This window comes from Paracoccidioides lutzii (assembly GCF_000150705.2).
Source record: "Paracoccidioides lutzii Pb01 unplaced genomic scaffold supercont2.18, whole genome shotgun sequence".
Lineage (NCBI taxonomy): Eukaryota > Fungi > Ascomycota > Eurotiomycetes > Onygenales > Ajellomycetaceae > Paracoccidioides > Paracoccidioides lutzii.
The window spans coordinates 54136-78232 of NW_015440964.1; the positions used below are offsets into that span (position 1 = coordinate 54136).

At 45.2% G+C, this 24097-nt stretch overlaps 10 protein-coding genes across 10 annotated transcripts; 5 read left to right on the plus strand and 5 right to left on the minus strand.

Moving 5' to 3' along the window:
* Positions 1 to 28: 28 nt before the first annotated feature.
* Positions 29 to 307, minus strand: PAAG_06307 (hypothetical protein; the record flags this gene model as incomplete). The annotated part of the gene is made up of 1 exon (XM_015845852.1): positions 29 to 307. One exon carries the CDS (start codon positions 305 to 307, stop codon positions 29 to 31), a length of 279 nt encoding a protein of 92 aa, XP_015700078.1.
* A 626-nt stretch (positions 308 to 933) lies between these two features.
* PAAG_06308 (hypothetical protein) lies at positions 934 to 1504 on the plus strand (the record flags this gene model as incomplete). Its single annotated transcript, XM_002791523.1, has 2 exons — positions 934 to 1336; positions 1425 to 1504. 2 exons carry the CDS (start codon positions 934 to 936, stop codon positions 1502 to 1504), a joined length of 483 nt encoding a protein of 160 aa, XP_002791569.1.
* A 355-nt stretch (positions 1505 to 1859) lies between these two features.
* PAAG_06309 (enoyl-CoA hydratase) lies at positions 1860 to 2983 on the minus strand (the record flags this gene model as incomplete). The annotated part of the gene is made up of 4 exons (XM_015845853.1): positions 1860 to 1909; positions 1981 to 2526; positions 2600 to 2737; positions 2836 to 2983. The coding sequence occupies 4 exons, from the start codon at positions 2981 to 2983 to the stop codon at positions 1860 to 1862; spliced, it is 882 nt and encodes a 293-aa protein (XP_015700079.1).
* Positions 2984 to 3524: 541 nt separating this feature from the next.
* On the plus strand, positions 3525 to 4409 carry PAAG_06310 (Golgi membrane protein (Rer1); the record flags this gene model as incomplete). The annotated part of the gene is made up of 4 exons (XM_015845854.1): positions 3525 to 3593; positions 3730 to 3847; positions 3953 to 4252; positions 4330 to 4409. The coding sequence occupies 4 exons, from the start codon at positions 3525 to 3527 to the stop codon at positions 4407 to 4409; spliced, it is 567 nt and encodes a 188-aa protein (XP_015700080.1).
* A 1610-nt stretch (positions 4410 to 6019) lies between these two features.
* PAAG_06311 (hypothetical protein) lies at positions 6020 to 6742 on the minus strand (the record flags this gene model as incomplete). Its single annotated transcript, XM_015845855.1, has 2 exons — positions 6020 to 6212; positions 6540 to 6742. The coding sequence occupies 2 exons, from the start codon at positions 6740 to 6742 to the stop codon at positions 6020 to 6022; spliced, it is 396 nt and encodes a 131-aa protein (XP_015700081.1).
* An 821-nt stretch (positions 6743 to 7563) lies between these two features.
* On the minus strand, positions 7564 to 9398 carry PAAG_06312 (sugar transporter STL1; the record flags this gene model as incomplete). Its single annotated transcript, XM_015845856.1, has 7 exons — positions 7564 to 7715; positions 7778 to 7958; positions 8015 to 8559; positions 8616 to 8722; positions 8788 to 8924; positions 8992 to 9198; positions 9273 to 9398. The coding sequence occupies 7 exons, from the start codon at positions 9396 to 9398 to the stop codon at positions 7564 to 7566; spliced, it is 1455 nt and encodes a 484-aa protein (XP_015700082.1).
* Positions 9399 to 10898: 1500 nt separating this feature from the next.
* On the plus strand, positions 10899 to 12780 carry PAAG_06313 (hypothetical protein; the record flags this gene model as incomplete). The annotated part of the gene is made up of 6 exons (XM_015845857.1): positions 10899 to 11130; positions 11205 to 11401; positions 11468 to 11592; positions 11657 to 11968; positions 12042 to 12603; positions 12673 to 12780. 6 exons carry the CDS (start codon positions 10899 to 10901, stop codon positions 12778 to 12780), a joined length of 1536 nt encoding a protein of 511 aa, XP_015700083.1.
* A 2082-nt stretch (positions 12781 to 14862) lies between these two features.
* PAAG_06314 (hypothetical protein) lies at positions 14863 to 16439 on the plus strand (the record flags this gene model as incomplete). The annotated part of the gene is made up of 7 exons (XM_015845858.1): positions 14863 to 14916; positions 14993 to 15137; positions 15213 to 15232; positions 15294 to 15330; positions 15386 to 15465; positions 15529 to 15914; positions 16013 to 16439. 7 exons carry the CDS (start codon positions 14863 to 14865, stop codon positions 16437 to 16439), a joined length of 1149 nt encoding a protein of 382 aa, XP_015700084.1.
* Positions 16440 to 20416: 3977 nt separating this feature from the next.
* PAAG_06315 (hypothetical protein) lies at positions 20417 to 21806 on the plus strand (the record flags this gene model as incomplete). The annotated part of the gene is made up of 2 exons (XM_002791530.1): positions 20417 to 20724; positions 20798 to 21806. 2 exons carry the CDS (start codon positions 20417 to 20419, stop codon positions 21804 to 21806), a joined length of 1317 nt encoding a protein of 438 aa, XP_002791576.1.
* Positions 21807 to 22535: 729 nt separating this feature from the next.
* On the minus strand, positions 22536 to 23754 carry PAAG_06316 (hypothetical protein; the record flags this gene model as incomplete). The annotated part of the gene is made up of 3 exons (XM_015845859.1): positions 22536 to 22860; positions 22941 to 23496; positions 23610 to 23754. 3 exons carry the CDS (start codon positions 23752 to 23754, stop codon positions 22536 to 22538), a joined length of 1026 nt encoding a protein of 341 aa, XP_015700085.1.
* Between the last annotated feature and the right edge of the window lie 343 nt (positions 23755 to 24097).

Below are 24097 nucleotides of genomic sequence, written 5' to 3' on the forward strand. Positions count from 1 at the left end.
ACAAGCTCAAACGGCCTTGATTCGACGTTTAGTTTAAGGCAGGCAACTCCGCAGGATTAACCAGAAAGCTCTTCGCGCGGGAGTCAAGTTCATCTGCAGAATGCCTAAAGAAAGATGTAGCTGGGTCCCGCATTGGGGTCAACAGGGATTTTCTCAGATTGTCTTTTCTTTGGGCCGAATTCTGGCGGTTGGCCGGCGAGTTAACTGCCGCCTGGAATGTTACGAGCATGGCGGTTTGCTCCTCCGTGAGCAAATTTGGACGATCGTCAAGTGTTAAGCCCGAGTGCAGGCGGAAGGGCGGAGACATTCCGGATAATTGTTTTGAATTATGTTAATTTATATGAAGTATTAGTGCATTTAATTTGCCATTTGGTGTTCGGGGAGGTGGCTGAAAGTATCGATACGATTACAAAGAACCGGAGCAAACTACTTCCCCAGCAGCAGGTAATTTACAACGGATGCTAGGACAAGGTTAAGGTAAATTGTTCGGTGGGCGACTTAGCTTGAATCATGGTTAACTTCAAACGTTCTTTTATCTGTCTAATTCCACTCAGGACTTAATGGGCGCCGAAGCTGTTTTGCACGGCTCTATATTTTAAGTTCACCGCTGTCGTCACTCTCTGATCTTAAACTTTAATGTCGAAATTTAATCTTAGTTGGGGGGTTTGTCCTCAGGAAGCTTTAGACTCACGACCAAGAAATCGATAAATCAAAATACAATGATGAAAGACTGTATGATCTCACATTCCGTCAAGGGGGATGGGGCGAAAATGATGGGTAATTCGAACCTATAAAGCTCTGCCGGTCTGTCTGGCCACAAAATATATAACTTGACGAATAAATGATTATCTAATTCTGGTACGGAATCATCCCCACATTTCTGCTATACATCTGATCTAAAAAAGAAATATCTTTCAAACACACCTTGAAATCATGTCTGGTATCCAAGATCCCTGGAACACCGGCAAACGCGCCCAGCAACAGGAGTCGCAGAGCAGGCGGTCGAGCAGAGGTATGCAAGGCTCCCAGGCATACGACCAAGGCGATGTTCCTCCCCCCGAGGATTTTGACCAGCAGCCAAGTCAGCGCTACGGTGAGCAGCATCGACATTATGGGCAACTTTCCGTAGGCCGCAGTCCTCAGCCGTTGCCGACCCAACAGGCCCAAGGCCGCCCGCGATCCCAGGGTTTAGGACTCCATGGAACAAAGGAGTCTGACAATTTGGAGGATCCGCCTCAGCTGGGAACAAGGTCTCAACGAGGGTCGCAGTCGACGGAGGCTTCTGATATCACCACGGAATCCAAGGATGCCGGTGACGAGGAGGGTGGCAAGTCAGGTTAGTTACTTTTTAGTTTTATTTTTGTTTTTATTTTCTTTTCGACTTTCCGCCGCTTTTCAGGCACACCATTGCTAACAATATGTAGGTAGCATTTTTGGCAGGATTGGTGCTAAGATGGATGATAAGGTGTCTGAAGCGAAGGCTAAAGTTAAAGATATCCGCTAAATTGACTCGGGAAGCATCGGGATGCGGCAGAGCATCTGAAACATAAAAGTGCTTGAATTCGGTTTGGGGAGTAATGATTTTATGATCTTGCCTTTGAAGTGTCTCTTGTATGAAAAGAGCTAAAGGTGTGATGTCGTTCCTGTAAGTTAAGGAAAATAAAAATTGATTATCCACCAGTGAAAATTGAAATGCTGTTAAGCGCTCACTCCCATCAAGAAAAGTTCCAAGAAATGTATGGCTTGGGTAGGACCCCGCCATTTCCGTGATGGCTGTTGGTTTGATTTTAACGAGGTAAGATATATACGGCAGCGGTTGGGAGCCAAAAATATTTATATACACAAAATATGCAAAGCATCTATTCGTTCGACCATTCAGGCTTCTTTTTTTCAGCGAAAGCAGTCATTCCTGTAAAGCCTACGTTAGCGGCACCACCTCCCAATATGAAAGGAACTGGGAATGAGTGATTAAGACCATACCAATTTTCTGATCTTTACTGCCAAATAATCCATGGAATAACCGTCTCTCAAATTCAACTCCTTCCTTCAAGGACAACTCCTGGCTCTTGTTGACAACCTCCTTCGCAGCAACGACTGCGACGCGACTGTAGCTGGCAATGGTACTAGCCGTCTCGACTGCGGCCGCAACTAGCTCATCCTTGCCTCCATCAGTGACTTTCGCAGCTAGGCCCCACTCACCTGCCTCTTTTCCACTGAAGTTCCTGCCGGTAAGGATGAGTTCCATAGCTCTGCTCTTCCCAATTGCTCTCGTGAGACGTTGGGAACCTCCAGCACCGGGAATGGTTCCAAGTTTGATTTCTGGCTGGCCAAAAGTTGCGTTAGATGTGCAGTAGATTATATCGCACATCATTGCAAGTTCACATCCGCCGCCTAGGGCATACCCAGACACGGCAGCGATGACAGGGGTACGAATGGTATTCGCAAGGTGCGACCAGGTGGCGATAAAGTTGTTTGAATATGCAGATGCAAAAGTGAGAGGTGCCATTTCCTTGATATCCGCGCCAGCTATAACCCGTGAGGTGTCAGAGCTTGGGAGTTGAGATTGATGACGAGGAAGAGACTTTAGCAAAGGAGTTACCGGCAAAGGCCTTTTCACTGCCCGTAAGGACTATAGCACCAATATCCTTATCCTCATCGAACTTGGTAAAGGCATGGTTTAGTTCGCGGAAAAGGGGACTGCAAAGTGCATTGAGAGCCTTTGGTCTGTTAAGAGTGACTATATGAAGCTAGCTGGTCAGATAAAATATCATATCATACTTCTAGACTATGTTGAAATGACACCTCAATTGCAGCTAGGATGTGTTTAATACATACTGAGGCCAACACCCGGTTTTGGTGTTGAGGTGAGGATATACTCATAAGCTGGTGAAGCGATGGAATATAGTCTGCTGCTTCTCACATATGAAGCAAGGGCGGCTGCCGCGGTGCGGGTAACAAGCCTCTCACATCGTCTAGCAAACATCTTGGGCAGTGGGGCTAATGGGCAATTGTCTAAACTTCATCAACTGATTAGAGCAATTGAAGCAGCAATTGATAGACCTGGGCTCTCTTGTCCAGGTAGTATTGTAGTATTGTGGTGGGTTCGACGTTAGCTTTTTAATTAAACTAAATGAATTTAGGTAGCTGGAAGATTGCCAAGTCGCGGAGTCTTGTTTAAGGTTTATCCGAAGCCAGCCGAGAACTAATTACGTCACGTGCGATACTATAGAGACTAACCTCATATTGACTAGCGCAGCCTCTCCTGTGGCTTGACGCTGATGTGGCTTTTGAACCGCCGGAATTTCAGCCACCTGTTTGAATCGTTCTTTTGTTCTTAGGACCAGCTATCAAACTTTCAACGACGAACTACGGATTTACATATCCTATCTATCATTCAACTCCCGCCTTTTAATAAACCCTTTTCGTGTGTGAATTCGAGAGCCCGTTTTGGTCCATGTCAGATATTTCCTCTTCTGTGGATTTGTGATACCTTCTATTCGATTCTCCTCCGGTAGTTCGGCACAATGGATGTATCCGACCCTGATCAGACCCCTTTTACAGCCGTGACAGCGCACACTTCACGGTTGACGAGAGTAGGTGTTTCTTCAGCCAAGTATATCGAGATGTTGCCCATTATTGTTATAATGTTTTAGCAAGCCTTGGATCTAATACGTATTCCGTTTCTTGGCGTTGTTTGGCATGAAAGTAACTGATGTTTGCGATGTGCAGCGATATCAAGCTTATCTTGATGCCTTAACCCCTTACGCCGCCTACCGATGGATAGGAACCGGAGTTTTGCTTGCTATCTTTTTCCTGAGAATCATTATGGCTCAAGGCTGGTATATCGGTACGTCCTATCGTCCCAACACTACAAATTGGCATGGCCCCTTCCGTCATGCGCCATCGGCGGTTTCTGAGAATTTTTTTTTTTTTGTTCTTTTCGATATCGCAGTGGCCTATACCCTTGGAATCTATCTCTTGAACCTCTTCCTGGCCTTTCTACAACCAAAGTTCGACCCATCTCTCACTCAGGACGAGGGCCTGGAGGAAGGCGAAGACCAAAACACTCTCCCGACCAAACAGGACGACGAGTTCCGCCCGTTTATCCGGCGGCTCCCCGAGTTCAAATTCTGGCATTCGGCTACGAGGGCAATTGCAATCGGATTCCTCTGTTCTTGGTCTGAAATATTCAATATTCCCGTCTTCTGGCCCGTTCTGGTGGTTTACTGGTTGTTACTATTCAGCTTAACGAGTGCGTAAGCCCAATATATTCCTCATTGAACCTAGTTTTGGCCCACATTAAATCTGCGGGTACTGATATCCTCTCAGTGCGACGACAAATCCAACATATGATCAAGTACCGCTATGTCCCTTTCACGTTCGGGAAGACTAGATACGGCAGCAGCTGAAGTGAGGGTCTTCCAACCCCATATGATTCTTTAGCTCTTTAGAACCACAAATCCCCCGCTTTCTTTCTAGATAATTTTCACGTACGATCTATTTTTGGCGTGCCTACTCCTGCGGATAAAATGAATCTGCTCATTTCTGGCATTGAAATGGAATGGAACAGAACGGTATGGCAAATGGACATGACATGGTAATATGTATGTTTTATCCTTAAACGGCATCGGATCCATTTCCTTATTTTTTTTGTCTTCTGTGTATTAGAAGGTATAGGTGCGGCTCCTGTTTCGTTTGTTACACTGTTAAAAAGAGACCATTCGCGCATTTCATGAAGATCGCCCATTTTTTTTTGTTCTTCTCTTCTTCAATTTGTGACAGTTCACACAACCCCATCTGCAGTATTTTGCGGTTCCGGGCGCCACTCCGGTTGTTTCTATTTTTCACCTTTATTTTACACAATAGGTTGCGTCATTACGAACCATGGGCATACAGTGAGGACCAAGAGCGCAGGGGGAGTTTGTCAATGTTGTTGCCATTGCTTGCTTTAAAGGTGTATGAAATTTAACTGCCCGTGCATAGACCACTCTGCATTTTCGCTCTTGGTAGTCCTCCCCCCTTTTTTATCCTTCCACCTGCAATTATGATTGATTCTTGTTGCAACCGAGGTTTCTTTTGGACAGCTTGTAAAAACATACACATGCACATGCTTATACAATGGAACTACGGTTCATCAAAACCCAGGTTTGTCATGCGCATGGCTGATATAGAAGATCAGTAGCCTGTTTTTGAAGATGCATAGTCTTCGCTTGGAGGGGTCACTAAATGGCTGGCTTCTGGCCAGATTTGACTCGCAAAAGTCCATGACCGAGAACAGACAGTGCCCATAAGTTCGATTTACGAGTTTTCAAAGCCAGGACTGCGAGGGATCATGGGAAACTAGGTTATTCCACGTTAACTAACTTCATCCTGATTTATGCTGTATCAGAATCTTTGGTACAAAAAGCTTTTGGAAATACTCCCTTTGCATGTTTTGCTCCAAAGGCGCGATCCCGGGTTGTGCCTCATTATTTAGGGGATTTTCATTTGGCGACCTTCTAAAAGGGGCGAATGACTAAACAGTCCTGTACAGGGTAGGCAGACAGACTTTCGAGCGGGACTAATCTTTTGAGACAATATGTTCTAATATCGTGTCATATAGGAATGGCTGAAGAAATAGCTGTAAAAATCCAAAATAGAGTATGATTCAAATACAGAGCTATCGCTTTAAGAAAAAAAATCAGCAAGGCACAAGTGAAACAAGTTATAACAAGAAGAAACTCTTCAACGATTCGGCCCTCCCAAACCGCTAAGCTGTAAACGAAAATGGAAAGGGAGGAGAAGGAAATTCATCTCAAGTCAAACTCTCATTCTGGAGCCCGTGAAGAATTCGTATGGGTCGATCTTTGGCCGGGCTATAATGATTGCAACCACGTGTGCCCCTCGATCTGGTCCCGGATCCGAGTTTTAATCAAAATATTATTTCGCAAAGGAGACAGTATCGCAGTTCAATCCTGCTTTGAACAATTTCTCATGTATGTTCCTCTCTCTCTCAGTTCGGACGAGCCCCCGCACGATGCTAAAAATGAGAAAAACCACCCTGTTCTAAGCCGTGATTAGGTTCTGGTAGGGTGATTTCAGACTTCCTGACGTCGCCCGGTTCGATCTTGTAGTAGGCGGGGCGCTCGCAGGAGAGACAGGAGGACATGTCCTCGTCGCTGTTGGTGCCAAATCGGCGGCAGAGGAGGGAGATACATTTTGTCTGGCCATACCTGCGATGGGAAATCTGAATTAGAAAACAAGTGGAATTCTGTGTGAAAAGCAGTAGAGATATCGCTAGCGGAGGAAGGGCGTATGATCCCTATTAAAGAGTTGTGCATGATAGATGCGCTTCAGGACGGCGAGTAGTGCTTGAAGGCGTTGGTTTAGAAACGGGAAAGGCAATACATATATATTTTCTATAAAAAGGAAAGGGATCACTATTGAAAACTATATCATATTGCCTTTACTGTCGGAAAGCTGTTTGACTTCTGCTGTAACTATCGTCTGGCTGTAGACGGCCCCGCAAGCATAAAGGCTAGTTGGAGTTTCCAACGCACTCGTAGACGAGGTAATTGTGGTAATAAGTGATGGAGACCCAGATACCGGTTGCTGTCCCCTTTTGACCCCAAGGACAACACCCACGTCCACTCCAAGCCAAAGGCCGATGCAAACGACCGCAACGCCGTGTTAAGGAATATCCAAAGCCACCTAGAACGAGATGGTGTGAGGGCTTCATATCAAGGTCTCCAGAGCAAACCATGGACCAGAAATTGATACATCGGTTGGATACGCTGCCTAGGAGATTCTCTGCTGAGATAATGTTGCCAATTGCCCTGTGAGATGGAGTTATTGATATGAAGGGCAAGAAGCGCGCAATGAACAGGGAAATTCAAAACTTGCGAGTGTTGATGGACGCCGTCAAAATTTGAAACATCCTTCAAGTTCTATTTATTGGCCATCTAATTACTTTATATGTCCATCACCCGGTGTCAGCAGTGACAAAGCCAATTGCGGCTTGGCTCTTTAGTTACGTTAAGTTAGTTAACTACCGCCAAGTTCTGCCGACTATTCATCTTGAACTTTTCGCTTCTTAATAAACATAAGTTACTGGAACAACTGTTATCAGCAATCCCTTTACATGATATATGAATTTCAGGGTTATTGGTCTTACTGTGACTGTCTAGGCATGGCTGTTACCAAGAGGATCGAGTGCTTCAGAAGGGACATTACCGATGCTACTTGTTACCTACATGCTGATTGAGCATGAATCTTTCAACTTCTTTCTGACCATGGTTCGAACGCTCAGAAAATAATTGGTATCGGGCTGGAGATATGAGTGTTCAAGACTATTCGTTTTATATCAGAAAGCGATGGTGAAACTAAGCCAATCAAACTCTCGAATTTCCTTTCGGATTTTTTCTTATAAAACATTACTTATGAGGAGTTCAAGAGCCGTTTGCTCATGAAGCGAATTTTAACATATGGGGATCAGTTGGTTTCTCCAAAGAAGGGAATGAGTTGTTCTACCCAGTTTGTCAGAGTTGTGTGAGTTTGGGCCCCCGAGATAACTCGATTGATTGATCAAGCCTTGCTAACTGGTGTTGCTTTGACTTCCTTGACATCATCAGAAGTATCACCGGAACTACTATTCCCATCAATGAGGTGCTCGTCTCCAAAAAGGTTGTTCATATTTTCGAGAGATCTTCCTCGAGTCTCCCGGATGAAAAAGTACACTGGTTGGAAGTTAGATTATTGAGTCGTATAGTACGTAATAGGTGGAGAGTGGAGGTGATACCAAAGGGGAAAGCAGCAACGTTGAACACTGCAAACCAAATCCACGCCTTCCACCCAACTTTCGCGATTGCAATTGGTCCCGCGTACACGGTGAGAAACGCCATAAGCCATTGGGATGACATGCTGAGGCCGACACCGGTATGGCGGTGCCGCAGTGGCATCGTCTCGCTGACGTAGATGTACTGTGAGAGGGAAGTCAGTCATGCAGTCTCAGCTTTGCAGCTCTTTGCTGACATACAGGTAAAGGAGCCCAAGTTGGGCTGAAAACCAAAATCCAGCCAAACAACATAGCGGCAGCTGCTGAAGAAGTCGTCTTTTTCCCGGCGGCAAGAAGGCCTGTGAAAGCTATTATGAAAACAGATTGGGTGGCAGATCCCCAAAGAAGCCACTTGCGACGGCCAGACTTTTCACAGAAATAAGAACCTACGAAAACACCGATGGCGAGAAGGGTCGTTGCCCCCCCAGACAAGCAGGAAGATGTTTTCGCGGGAAGGCCGATGTAAACGTGGAAGATTGTGGTCATGTAGTAGAAAATCATGTTAATGCCCATCAGATACGCGACACCAACAAGTACAACACCGTCACGAATACGCCTCATTGCTTGCGTCGGAGACTTATCAAAGATGAGGTTGGACAGTTGGAGCTTCTCCTCTTTCTCTTCCCGCAACTCCTTCAAAATTTCACCTTGGACTCTCAAAGCAACCTCTTGGTCTGGGTGGAGCTGCTGAAGAACGTTCAGCCCTTCGTGGTCACGATTTCTGAGATAATACCATCGTGGAGAGTCTACAGGAAGCTTCCAAGTCAATGAGAGTATTTTACAACCGCCCCAGGGAACTTACCCATATTAGGCAATGTAAGGATGATGGTTAGCAAAGACCAGATAATCTGCAGTCCAACAGGAACACGCCAAACAACTTGGCCTCTTGCATGTGTGAATGCAAAGTCGCTGCAGACACGAATCTCAGCATGTGTCAATATTCACCAACAAGTAGTGTGCTATGAGATACTTACACCCAGTAAGCCAGCGTTGTTCCAGTGCAGGCAAAGCCCATCAAAATACCTATCAATGGTCCTCTCATGCTAGTGGTTGGAGTAATTTCAGCAATGTATACGGGCGCAGAGGCAACAACAATGCCATTTCCAATGCCCTGCGTATGAATCGTCAACTAAGTGACTATCCCTGAGGATGAACTCTTGAATATGAAAATGACCTACAATGATAGTGCGACCGGCAATCATTTGTCCCGAGGAATAGCTGGCGGTCGATATAATCGTCCCGATAATTTGGATAGCTGCTCCTGAAATAACCCACATTCTCCGCCCAACTCTATCACTCCAGGGTGAGGCGACGATACAGCAACCTAGCCATGAAGCAAGCAGAAAGGCTGCCACAATCATCGACATAGTAGTGGTAGATGGGTGCTATGCTCACATGAATGCCTCGAACTCGTTAGATTTGTTCTTTCCAATAGAGTATAGATCACACACAGTCTTACCTTCATTGCATCCTGAAACGGCGCAGTTTCCAGAACACCCCCCAGCACTCCCGCGTCCCACCCATATGACATGAAGGCCATCCGAGTGCCCCATAGAGCCAACGCTGGTCGGATTTTCTGGGACATGATAGTAATCCTGGAGTTGAGAATTCGAATGTTACGGAGTAAATGAGACGTCCAGCAGTGACGAGGAAAAAGGAATGTGTCCAACGACGATGAGTGAAGGGATTGTATCCGGAAACGCCATGAGGAAAAGGATGATGTTTCAAATATGCGAGGGGGAGAGCTGAAAAAAGAATGTGATGATCAAGCTCTGTGAATGAAATCGCTTTCCTCTCGCTCCCGGCAGAAACTGGGCCATCGATGCATGTTCAGACCCTCGAATCCCTGGCATGGCTAGATGCAAGCGAGCGTTCCGGAATAATTGAGGCCTGTAATCCTCGCGCATAGATTTCGAGAGCTTCATTTCCTCTCCGGATGCTTCCCGCCCTAGTTCGGACTGTCAAGTTTCCCCTACAGAATCCCGTTCCTCCTCATGTTATCCTGAGCAGTTCCCCCATGCGGCTTATCTGCTACTACGTATGTGATATCTGAGCAATTCTGCTTGACAGTGGCTGTGCGGAACCAGTCATACATGGGTATGGCCAAGGCTTTCTTCAATTGTGGAGCCCAGAGTTAAACTAAGGATATGACATATCAGATAGCGATCTATGACCCTGGGACTCGATTTCTTGTGAGTATGGATGCCGTATGCTTGAGAACGAAACAAAGTAAAATACAGAGGAAAAAAGGCAGAAAATCATTTCAGAGCCGCCTCAAAACTGACATGTCGGTCTTTCTACCCCGTACGTTGTCTTTATTTCTGTTTCGGTGTCCATGCGACACCACATTTTATGCAATCTCTATATCCCGCGAGACGAATTACTCTGAACTTAGGTTCAGAAAACCATTAAACTTTAACTAATTATCGCTCGGGAAGGCCAAAGACAGGATAGCGTGAAGACCAGCGAAAATCAGAGCAAAACAGAAAGTATCCGACTGAAAACCAATTGGGATCCTTCCCGGATACAGAGGTGGCATGAAACTCTTCCAAACCTGATGTCACCCTAGAACTAGTTTACTGCGCTTCTGCATTTTTTGGCCAACTAAATCACATGCTCCCTTTGCGCTTCTGCACTAATTAGTGGATACTGGAGAAACAGTATCAACTTCGAACGTGTTTTCATTGTTGATTGCGCTTCAAGGTACCCTTGTTGCTTGCGTGAGATTCCAGTGGGTCACATAATAATAATGATAATACCAATCTATCTGCTGGTTTGCGGAACCATCAGGGGTTTGAAATCACCCATGTCTGTGCTGATATTATTTTACTTGTCATTTTTGGGGATTTTGTGGAGACGAGGGTATGCAGAATGTGGTGGGCTACAATTGGCGTTTTCTTGAGAACTGGAAGAGCAAGTTGTGGGGAGGGGGGGCATTTATCTGTTTTACGTGGAGTTTCACCCCTTAATTCTTCCGCTTGCACGGACTTTGGAAACAATCCGAATCAAAATCTCGTCACATCAAAAGGGCATCTTGATATTATTCTGCCTGCTCACGCATTGGTATTTTCAAAACCTGGCAGCGATGTTGGTATCTACCGTCATTGCTGGCTTATCAGCTTCTTCGATATCAATTGGGGTTGGATTGGGTCTTCTTTCAGTCATCTTCTCTCGCTGCTTCTACAGACTCTACTGGCACCCTTTGGCGAAATACCCCGGCCCATATTACGCCGCTTGCTTTTCTCTGTCTGCGGCGATTATCTCTGTTCTGAGGAAGGAGCCCCAGTGGATACAATCTCTGGTGAAGAAATATGGGAGTACGGGAAGATCACAATCCCTCGGAACCGACTTTTGCTGGACTTAGGGTCTCTAATCATTTAATTCCTTGCAGACGATACCCCTATCCGAATTCAGCCGAATTTGCTGCTTTTCCCGCAACCTTCAGCCTTGAAGGAGATATACTGGGATCCCAAATGCAATTTGAAAAGTGGACTTTATGGTACGGGCGCCCTGGGGCCCCCGCATTTATTCACAACTCTCGATGGTGATGAGCATAGAGAGTTGAGGAAAGCACTTGCAGGGCCACCGGTATGAAGGCTCTTAAACATTTTTGACTCTAGAGAAGCTATTTTATTGACTTAGTCTTCTTTTAAGTGGACTATTGGTTCATTGAAGAGTAAGTGGGAGAGCAGATTCGACAATCAAGTCCAACTGCTTGTTAAAAAGCTGCGTGAAAAATCCAAGGCCAAAGAATCAGTTGTATTATCTGACAAAGTAGCGTGAGTTTAACAATCCAGTATTACCTATTTCGCGCGATTGGGCTAAAAGGACACCGCCGTACAGGGAATTTGCTGCCGACATTATGACAATGATTTCTTTCACCAATCCCTTTGGTTTCGTCAAAAACGGGCGAGATGAGCGTCATATTTTACGAAATTGGCGTGAGGGGCTTGACTTCTTTGGGTTCATGGGACGTTTTAAATTTTTCCAGACACATATCATTACTCTTCCTGGCCTTGCTGCGCGACTTCTGCCGAAGCTCACGGATGACGCGGGGATGGGGTGGTTAATGGCCGAAGCCGATAAACAGGTGTCTCAGCGCGAGTTGGAAATGAGCAAAGGGATCGTTAAAGAAAATCCGGATTTTCTGCAACAGTGAGATATTCCCGGAGTTTTTGGTCCTGTTGTCGTCAGTCATTCCAGTCATTGTAGCTAATGTGAAAGTAAGTTGCCTTGATGCTCGCATGAACGGCGAGCCACTTAATCCTCTTCAAAAACGCGCTCATGTTACGCTGCTTATCCAGGCCGGTGCTGATACGACTGGAACTGCGCTGGGTTCCACTTTGCGATTTCTAATTACAAATCGAGAGAAACTCCAGAAAGCACAGGAGGAGATTGAAACGGCTGAAGCTGCTGGATTGCTCTCAACTCCAGTCAAATACGAAGAGGTCCGGCAACACCTACCATACTTCGTGGCATGTATTAAGGAGAGCCTAAGGCTCAATCCGCCTGCAACCAATCTCTTTGGGCGTGTTATTGGTGCAGAGGGTAAAAGAATCGATGGATTCTTCTTACCACCAGGAACCGAAGTTACCAGCCATGCTTATATCGTCCAGCGACATCCAAAGCTATATGGACCGGATCCTGACACTTTCAGGCCCGAAAGGTGGCTGACCAGTGACAAAAAGGCTAATGAATTGGACTCAGTAAGCTTTGTGTTTGGAATGGGGCCACGTGTTTGCCTTGGGAAGGATATTGCTATCATGGAGCTTTACAAATTACTTCCTGAGGTACGTTGCTTGATCTGCTTTTGTTTTCCGACTTCATTTGGCCTTGTGTGCGCTAAGGGATGATTGTAGCTTGTTCGACGTTTCGAGTTTGATTTGGTAAAAACTGGGGAATATGTCGTTGCTGGAGGAGTAGCTTATAACAATAACTTTATTGTGAAAATAAATGTCCGTGATTAGGGGAATATTCTTTTATTTTTGATAGGTCTGCGACCTCAATGTCTGGGCGGCGGAATGACATTATTTTAGATAATTATCTTGGTTAAAACGTCATTGTAACTTATGTCCATCTCAATCTCGTGTCAACATATCCTGCTTTTACCCTTGCAACATCCGTTGCTTTGGAAAAATATTAATTCCACGCCGTTATCCGACTCTCAAATTCATCGTCTTTCTGAGAAGCACCTAGGTAAGTTACTTGCTGGGGATGTCAATTTGGCGTGGGTAGAAGGGGCTTGAAAGAGCCCATTCGCATGGACTGGCTAGACAAATTTGCTGCACGGACCAATACAAGGTCGCCTACTGGGGTCAGAGCTGACTTTACCTCCATTCACTATATATAAACAAATATTGCTGGAGGCCTGTTGTCTGCGTTCTTGACTGCTATTGAGATCGACATAACCCCAAAGTCCATCGAATTCGGTCTCACTGAAGCAGTGGTTCGGCGAGTCGCCCACTGACAATAATGGCAAGTTTATTTCTACGTGATGTTTGCATCCCGCGAGTTATCTGTTATGCGATGGAAAGTAAGTAAAACTCAGGGAACCGATGATAGTGTGTTTGTTGCAAGAAAGAAAAGAAAAGAAAAAGGGAAAAAAAAAAAAAAAAAGGGAAAACGATTACCTGTCGCATTTCACATCCTCCAGTGTGGAATTTCTCTTGCAGCCTCATCATGCACACTGATGTTTCCCGGGAACCCCCTGGTGCGAAATTCTCCCATTTCCTAACAGCCTCCAGGTGAACAGCAGCTGGTGTTCCGTCGAACTCCGTGTTTTGCCGGTCAACTACTGAACTACGCGCGATGACAGGCGACCCAATTTAGGTTGTCAGCCTCCACTGAAGTTTGGTTCAACCCACGGCCCGGCACTAGCGCGCCCCACATTTCCTCAGGGATCAGCGCTAGCGTGCCCAGGCTGACAGGGGTCTTATATAGGGTTTTGAGCCTTTTCGGACGTGTACAAATGCGCCTAGCCGCGGAATCTAACAACATCCGCTCATTTGCTCTTGTCCTTGCAACTCCCAAGCTCCAGAACACAGATCACTGATGATGATGATCCTTAGGTTTTTGCTTCCGTTTAAGGTTCCCTGTCATAATTGCTTCAGTTATTTTTTCTCGCTTTTGCAGCGTTGTTATTGGGAGAAGCTTGACTACCTTGGCGTTGTTCAGGAAATTGATATGCCTGCATTGAAGATCACATCATGGGCAGTCGTCCCGGGGCCCGGTTGAATCCAGCAGTGACAGCTGCCTCGTCACACTTCTTATGCGCACTAACTCTTCCAGCCTCGTCTCTGGACTGTCCTTTGGGAATAAGAATTGTCTATGAGCTTCTCCCACCCTGCCTTGCAAACTTCCTATTGCCGGCTTTGAGCCCAGATTTTTGTGACAGTTTGAAACTCAAGGATTGAGGTGGAGTTTAAGACGTGTTTTTCAAATAATGAGAAATTTGTGGTTTCTGAGTCCTATTGGACTTCTTCTTCACCCTTGGGTATCCCTGTGCGGTACCGGGAAACGGACCCCGGTTCACAGTTTCAAGTGGAAATAAGTCTGGTTTATGGCGTGGGATTCTCTTCTGAACCCTGCTGTTGAGGGTAGAAAATCTTTGATGATACTGCACTCCCGCGGATGTGCCGTAGATGTGCTTGAGAAACTCTCCCAAAGTTGTTATTTTCCGTGATAGAACATGGATATGGCTGAGATTCTTGTTTGGTACATCGTTGGCGACAGATTGCTTGCTTCGATCGTTCGTTTTCTCTCATTTTCGCTCTAACAGAGGTTGAGCCTGACAGCAACTCTGGGAGGCTCAATACGTCTTGGGTCAAAGATAAATAGGGGGGTTATATCTCCATTATTTTACTGCTGGCGGATGGGATTTACTTGACCATATTCCATCGATCATACAAAAGCAGTGCTCTCGCACGTTTACGCCTAGGTCTTCGGATGGAATACCCCCAGCTTATCCTGCTCTTGAGCGGTTTGTTTTGATCTCTTGGTCATCTATACGTTATACAGTTCAAGGTCTTGCGAAGTCAACTGCAAACACAATGGCTTCCAGTCTTCCCAAACTTTCGGAGGCCCAATTGAATGAAACTCAAACTGTGAGTCAACGGTGGCTTTGTTGTTTACCTTCATTGCCTTTCCTGCGTCTTGAAATTTGCTAAAGGCGTTCTTTAGTACACAGAACGTACCCTGACGATATCGTGTTGCTGTATCACGGCGGTAACGATGATTCTCCGTACAATTGGTCGTTACTGCTTGAAAGTCAAAAATGACAGGGAACGAATTAGCACCGCGGGGCATTTCCTCGGGCTTGATGATGGTAAGTAATATTTTCATGCAAAATATTATTTATACACCCAGTCTAATGCAGTTATTCTAATCACTGAACCTGTAGTTTTTAATTTCCTCGCGTTGGTAAGTTGATTCAGGAGCATACCCTCTCAAGTGGTGTCTAACTATGTTCTCCCCCATCAAGGTGACCTTCTATGGTTTAAGCGCGTCGGTATTTCTTGGTTAGTGGCGCAAATCCCTCGATCTTTCTTACACCATTCTCTGACATGCGCAAAGCCATTGATCGTGGAATGGGAGTTCATTTGGAGCAAGTAATAAAAATTTATGGACCGGAGGCAGTTGATCGGTACAGCTTTGTTAGTACAGTCGTTCTGCTCTATCATTGACTCCAAAATGGAGATGCTGACTTCGAGAGGAAGGCTATCTATTTATGCGCATTGTTCTACAATTCGACGCTTGGTTTTGTGAAATTGTCTGTACTCGCCCTTTACCGGCGCATCCTTACAGGACTGCGATCCAACAGGTTATCAGTTGCCAACTGGATCATCTTCGTCTTGGTAGCAACCAACACGGCAATAAACGTCTTTGTTGCAGCTTTTCAATGCAACCCGATTAAACGAGCTTGGAAACCGACATCCGTGTCTGGCACATGTATTAATGCCAGTGCGTTCTACATTGGAAATGCAATCACGGGGATCATTACCGACACGTTGGTCTATCTTCTTGCCATTCCAATTGTCAACCCTTTGCAGATGGAGCCTAAAAAGAAGCTGTTTACACTTGCAACACTCCTTGTTGGAGCCTTGTGAGTACCTCTTTTTCGACGCTTTCGGACTCCGTTTCCTCTTACAAATTGAACCTCTCTCACTGCATCCAATATACTGAGTTAATTCTGTCGAATAGCGCCGTAGTTACTTCATGCGTCCGCCTTGCATTTCTCCCAAATTTGCTCAAAGACCCCGACATCACTTGGGCTATGGGCGTTCCCATGGACTGGTCAATTGTTGAGCCAACCGTGGGAATCCTTGTCAGCTCAGTTCCTGCCATTACGGCTATACGACATCTCTTCACTTCCCGAGAGTATGGGACGGGTTCCAGTGCAACAAAATCACAACAATCTGGCCATGTGCAGCTGTCAGATTTTCGGCCGGCAGGTGGATATATCAGCAAAACCAAGGTTTCTGGAACGTTCAAGTTTACGGATGGGGATAATCGCAACGCTGACAACGACAACGATAACGACAGCGAGGAACACCTTGTCCGAGGGGTATCTAACATGCAGGGGATTTCGCGTACGACAGAGGTACAGCTATCATATTCCACAAGGTAAGTTGGCCCCCAGAAAGCTGATTCTCAGCAGGAAGGGATTGTTCTTAGAAGATGGATAACTAATCTACTGTTCGCTAGTAAAAGGTAAAATCTCGCAATGGGGAGGGAAGAGAGGGGAATTATGCTTGCGCGGACAAGTCACTTTATATACAGATGGATATTAAAGAAGGACAAGGAAAAGGGAAAGAGTAAGATATAAATAAAATCTGTCAGAATTAGATCGAAGTACTTGCTTTACACTCATTCTTTTATCCCATTTCTCTCATCATTTCCTATTTTAGTTCTCTTCACGGCCGAAAAGAATTTTTGAATAGATGACCCAAAGGCCATCTTTCGTCTCAGCTGTCAGAACAAGCAGGCGTTGGGTGGCGCTATGAACTCTCATAAGTTGGACGGAACTCGGTGATCTTATTTCATTCATTTTTTTTTCTTTCCCCATGGCTTATATTAAAAGGGGGAGTTTTTATGTCTAATGAAAGAAGAAAAGGAATGCTTTCAGATTAACTTATCATCCGGAGTATATTAGCATGCTTTTTCTGTTACACATTCTCTGAAGCCTCTTACCGATTGGCTCTGCGATAGTTACCAATTCACAACTTTGTCTGGTCAAATTCAGACAGCAAGCAAAACATGCTAATTTTGCTTGCCGCCAGAGCCTTCGCGAGAAGATGGACCTAAACCCAATGAAAACCCTCTTAATCTTGCCGCCATGGTGTGGGCCCATCAGTTCATACTTTTCTAATAAATGAAACTTAGACAAGTCATTTTGGGCGTATGGTAGGTTCCTGGCCTGACCCTTCGTGTGAGGGCATGGCATGCTTCATTGATAGTCAACTTACTGGCTCGAGTTGCTGCCACGCCAAAGCCGTGCAATAATTTTTGTCACCGATTCTTTGCACCAGAAAACAGAACACGCAAACCAATAGATAAACTGTTAAAGCCAAATGTCTACACATATATTAAAGGGAACAAGATGCAAGGCAGCGCATATCAGAAGAGCTAAGGGTAACTACTAGCAACCTAGGTAGCTATGCCATCAACCAGGAATTTATCTGATAACTTACCTTTTAATCTCTATCCATGGACATTGCCTATCAATGTATCATTCTATCCTCAATCGAAATTTCAAGTTTGACATGCTCCCCTGTGGTCATCATACAAGGTTTTCGTTGCTTTGATTTACCTTGCGAAAAACACGGTTCCCCACAACAGTTTTGCAGAGAGATTGATTCTGCCAACTAAAATGTTAATTAATTCCACATCTCCCTGAACTTCTGGTTGGACTCTTCCTGCAAGCAGTTTGAATCTTTTCAACACATTAACTATCCCGGCATTTTTCCATCCACTGCAGCCATAGCGTCTTTATCCTCTGTCAAACTACCTGCCTGGGAAGCATTGTCGTTATTGCAATCGTTACTTTTCCTCAACACCTTCATCTTCCCAGCTGTCAAGTACCTCCTTTGCACCATAGAAAATATTTCCGGTTTATACCAGCGTGGTGAACAACACCAAGGCCAGGTTGTAAATCAGGCGCTCTGAGATAAAACGCCTCCTCAGCTCTACAACATTCTCCCCAAATTCTGACGACGCCCCGCAAATTGGAATCCATCCACTGGAACTGTGGGATCAAAGGGATTTCATAGATGCTGAACTCCGCGGTTGCTGTGTCCCACATGCCGTCTTCTCGAGACATATGGTCTTTGCCCTTTTTGCCTTTCTTCGCATCATTCAGAGCGGTCTTTTTTGGCCTGCTCGTCCTTGGAGAGCTTCCAAGCTGGGTTTCACAATTTTCCACTTTTCCTCCGCGTTTTCTAACTGGGTTTGTAAAGTTGTCACAGGTCTCTTCGCAGGCATTTCAGTCGTGATTGAAGAGGAGCTCCTCCAGAGCTCCTTACCTGTGTAGTGAACAAACGAGAGAAAGAGGTTTGTGCATTTGTAATTATTGAAGATCTCATGTGATGAGAAATTGATTCTCAATATTTATGAGAAGATATCTGAACTTTGGTTTGGCATGCACGGTGAACCGAATATCCGAGCTCTGGGATCTTCTATCCAGAGTTTTCTTTTTTTAAAAAAAAAAAAATAAATAAATAAATAAATAAAAATTCCCTCAGCTTTGCCCCCCCGTTGACAACGTCAGCTGTGCGAATGGTTCTCGACAGAGCAACTGAGAGATCGAACGAGTTGTCAACAGGAAATTTTGGTTGTTTGATGTTTGATCATGGAACTCCACAGGAGCCAAAAGTCTTCGCTCTTCGAGAATGAGGTTATCCGGCACCCCTCCTTGATAGATCCACAATACATGCCACTGGATGCATAGAGGCCAGAACCAAACGCGCCATCGAGACCACTCGGAGCGAATGGGATGGGAATCAGTGAAGCCATTAAGGTGAAATCATTTGCCTTTCTTAAAGTAAGAAACATTCTCCCCTATTGCGTATATTCCCATTCGTTTACCACGAAACTGCCGTTTTATGCTCTACGTCACTTTTACACTTGGTTCACATAGATTGCCTCATTCTTACACATCCCGCCCTTTTTAGTATCTCTGTTTGTGAGAAGCAGTTGTTCCCCAACGACACCGTCATCCACTTGCCCCCCATGCAGTGGATTTCGTCAAAGACGATTCTTTCTGATTCAACATGACCATGAGTTCACATTTGCCGGCGAAAGGAGCTATCTATCATTTTAATATAGTTGAAACTAGGACATGATTTCGACGGATATACTTATTTCATATTACATCTAAAAGTTTTAGAGGCGTGTTTTATGAAAATACTGTCAGAATAAAAGTAAAAACAGGAGCACTTTGAAAAATATATGTAACTATTTAATATAATTTAAATATACTTTCTTGATTGAATCAGGAAAAGAGTTTTTAATTTCATATCTGAGACTGAAGCAACTATAGTTTCCTGGTTATTAAAGTCTAATTATTAAATCAGAAGAATTTAACTAGAGTACAAAAGTAATTTACTATTTTTATTATATACATAACATATATTTACATTTGCTCTCCGAAATTATTCCTTTTATCCTGTTTAAATTGTATTATTTATAGATTTATTTCCCTTGCGTTTTACACCATTAAAGTTATACATTGCTACAACAATTAATTTCTGATCGGAGGACTTCCGTGGAGCGCAAACCGCGTTTCCGGGCATCATTCTCGAGCGACGGGTCGGCCTTGTTCCGAGCGCCTCCTGGGTTCGATGCCGCAGCCCGCTCACTATCGGGGACTCGGGGGGGGGGGTTAGTTAGTTACCCCCCGGCTGGTCGGGAAGTCACTAACTACATAGTTACGTTGACCAACCCTCCCTCAAACCCCCCCCCCCTCCCCCAACACACACACTGCTGTATCTACCCCGGAAACCATCTGATATCCAGGAACAACTGAATCAAATCTAATTCTAGGGGAAACAATGCTCTAATTCACATATAAATGTAGCTAAATAAAAGAAAGGAACTGGCAGTCGTCTTTTTTACACTGTCTTTGGGTAGTTAACTAACTAACTAGCTGTTGCTCCGCTAACTAACTCGGTGGTTGGGGATGTTTCCCAGCGCGAGAAAGCTCAGGACTCTCCCCAAACTTCCCCACATCAGATGATCATTAACTTGTTTAATAGTTAGTAGGTATAGACTTATGGAGCAAGGACCGGAGTCTCATCAGCAATTTCGGCTGACCATTGGGGAATTGGCAACACAATGACCAATCGTCTCCTCCCCTGCTAAGTGGTTCGGCCAGGAGGGTCCCAGTTTTCATATGGTCCTTGAGTTTCAGCTGGAGGGCATCAAAAGCTCTTCTGAGAGGGTAACTCTTGACTTTCCCTCTTATTAGATTTGTTCAATCCCCCCGTTCCTGTCAGTTGGCGAACTATTTTATCATTTGCTCTATTAATTTCTCCCTTTTTTTTGGGGACCCTATACAGTTAGTTACTGTCGGGACAGAGCTACAGCTAACGACACCCAACTGACGTCATGGACGACGACTGGCAAAATCATCACCTTTCCTTTTCGACGGATGAAAAGCTGAGGCACCACTCTCCAGAGTCAAGTTCCACCTTGCAGGAACCTTCACCGAAGCGCAGCGCTGAAGCCGCAGAATTCGATGGCCCTGATGGAAAAGTAAATCGAAAAAGATCGGCCAAAGCATGCCAGTCATGTAGGTCACGGAAAGTGAGATGTAGCGTCAGCGACCACGGCGTTCCGTGCTACAACTGCAAACTTGATGATGTCAAATGTATAGTCCCAGAACGCAAAAGACCAACACGAACAACCAAGAGGCAGTACGTTTTTAACTCTGTCTTTCGTAAAAACAATGGAATGAATGGGTGCTAATTAAGAGCGCTTACTGCAAAGGCGTTTCATTGGCGCTGTGATATCCGCAGCAGTTGTGCGTATGGGCAGAGCTTCTCCTGACAGTGGAAACTCTTCGCCGGGAAGTGTACCTGAAACTAGCCATGGCGACTGGGACAAGGGATTTCAAAGAACTCCGGATACGAACATTTTCTTATTGTCTTCTCCGAATTCATCTCAGCAAAATGCGACAGAAGAAAACTCGGAAATTGCGGATAATGCACGGCCAATGTCAGATCTACCCCCATGCGACGATGAATTAGCTCGATGGTTCAGCGTGATGCCGCCCCGAGTAGTGGATAAGATGTTCAGTTATCTTCAATCCGTCAGCCAAAACGGAATCCTTGAACCTTATGGTGAATCTGACTCGTCACACAGTGACTCGACAATGCATTTGCTTCCCTCAGGCTCGAAGCGGAAAAAACGCTACGGTACAATATCCCGCCGAAAACCCGTCCGAAACTGTGTCGCTTCCCGGCCTCCAGAATACCCACCACAGGTAGTCAGATTGCCAACACGAGAATCGCCACCACGAGAGTGGCCTCTATCATCAACTCAAGAACCCAATAAAGGAAGACCGGTAATTCAACAATTGCGAGACGACAACGCTGCTACGTGCAGCAAAGAGAAGGATCTAGAGGAAGCTATCCAAAAGAGCGATAGCCAATTGACTAAAAAACAGACTCGACAAACGGGAGGTAAACACTCGCTAGACACGTGTAGGGAGTCTTCTTCTGATCTAATTACCAAAGCAACCTCCGTCCTTATCCCGCCTCCAGAGCATTACTGTGCTTTGGCTATGAGCATGCAGGCCTTTCAACAACTCGAAGCTCTACACACGAGCACCCACAGAGGACCATATCCAAACCAACCAACTACAAAAGAAGGAACACAGGAAGAGACACTGGTTACAGGAAACGGTGGACTCGGGTGTGAATTTCAGAGTAACTTTGATTCCATGATTAATTTTTGGGCTGGGGACGCATTCGACGTTTCAACATTCCAATTATGAAATGTCTTGCTTTGGTTTGTTTCGGGATATTTATGCCGAAATTGATGGCTCTTTTTTTTTTTTTTTTTTTTTTTATTTATTTAATTTAATTTAATTTAATTTAATTTTATTTTATTTATTTATTTATTTTGGTTGCTCGGCAATTGGATCTGTGGTGTTCTCAAGGTTGTTTTTGCGCCAGGAAACATCATTTAAATCATTTTTCATGGATCCTGCATGTTATGTTATTTCCATCTATTCACCAAACAGAAGAGTGGAAAACAAAACAGCTATATCATCTTGCGATCAACCTCCTTCCCTCGGAAACCTCATCCCTCTTACAAAAAATAAATAAATAAATAAATAAAAATAAAAATAAAAATAAAAATAAAAACGATAAAACACAAGCTGCCTGTCTTGCCGTCACATACCTTCATTCTCCAAAAGGAGTGGTTGCCGGTAGTCGGCGACTTTAATCAACGTATTCTACCAAAGCGCCGAAAAGCGGGGGGATTGAAGACCAATAAGCCGAGATACCTTGGCAGCTATTTATTGCCAGAGGCCGGACGTGGGAGCTAGTAACGCCAGTCATTGAATGGAAGGGGGATAAGGGCTGGTGCGCACCTTGGCGCAGCCATGTAGAAAGCTACGAAACTGTGACAGTGAGCTTGAATCACCACAGGTAGATTTGGGCGCTAGCTTGTCGATGTATACGGGGACCCTCTGATACGGGTTCGAGGATATTTCACTTTAGCTTAACGCCCTGTGCTGAAAGCACTGGACGAACTCGACCTTGTTACACAGTACAGCTTCCTCCAGAGCAACTTTGGCAGCCCAATCTGCTCCAGCCCTATCGACCAGTGTTTGCAGGAATGGGAGCGAGCATTGTTTAACAGCTTCCCGGATATGGTCCGCTTTAATCACCGCTCCATGCTCGATTAAGAACTTGGCGACAGTTTCATTGGGTGCGATGGCAGAAGTTAGAGGGGTTGCTTCTTGTGAGTCGCAAGCGTTTATATCCGCACCTCTGTCGCGATGAGCATGGAAATCGTACCCACAGAACAGACGCGGACAGCTACGGATAGCGGTAATATTTTGGGTTTTGTTTCGTTGAGGAAACTGGCGCCCCGGTCGAGGAGAAGAATGGCAATTTACACATCGTTGTTAGAAAGGGCTCCGGTAAGGGGATTCTTGTCTAGACCGTCCAACCGCGCTGGCACACCTCTGTCCAACAACCTCGTTGCCAAAGACAGAAGGCTGTTCCTCGCTGCACCGCAGAGAACCGAGTATCCTACGTAGGTCATATCATCCTCATCGTTCATATACAAATCGGCGCCATGGCTCAGGAGAAGCTTGGCTATCTCCATGTTGTCTACGTAAAACGCGATCAGAAGAGGCGGCCACATGGCTCCCCAGTCATTGAAGTTGACACTAACGCCAGCTTCTAGGAGAAGACCCACGCAGGATCTAAATCCGCGATCAATGGAACAGATGAGGCTATATCCTAGCTTCTGGGTGATGAGATCTTCCTTATTAACATCACCATCACGATCGCCGTCAGATTCCGTCATGGATTCATCTTCGTCCAACTTGGAAATCCTATTTATGTTATGTTTTACGACTGGGAAAGCCAGTGCTTCGGGGAGCCGACTGATGACGTGCTCAGGAGGTACGGTTTTGAGGCGATCTCGGACAATTGCATTCCAGTCCTCTAGAATTCAACAGATAAGTTTCCGAGAGCATGATTGATAGCTGAACATGTGTATAACGTAACAAACGGGCTGGAAAATAAAATAGATATAGATATAAATATAGATGGCTTACTGCAAACCAAAAGACTGGCAGAGACTCTGTGTTTCCAAACTACATGCTGGGGTGTTCTCCCGGATCTCCACACCATGAAATACGGATTGATTGCATGGCCCAGGATAAGAAACCGAATCTCCAGTGGAAGGTCCTGGAAGAGCATATTGTTTACTTCTTTGTCTGCTGTTTAAATTGGCGGGGAGCTGAGGGGAGGACTGTGGGTGTGGTACTTCGCGCGATGGTTAGATAGGAGGATAACTATCATTTACAGCAGAATTCAACACAGCCGGAAGAGCTGGTATCCAGACTTCAACAAGCTGTATTAGGCTGCGATTGCGACGGGATTGGAACATGCGAAAATACCTAATTGCCCTTGAGTGGTTGGAGTCATGGATAGGCAGCAGGTTCAGGCTCAGACACAAATGTGATAACTAACGTGAAGCGGGGCGGGCATCTTCTTGGTTCAAACAAGAACTTAGTCAGCCCAACATAAGTAAACCCCCCCC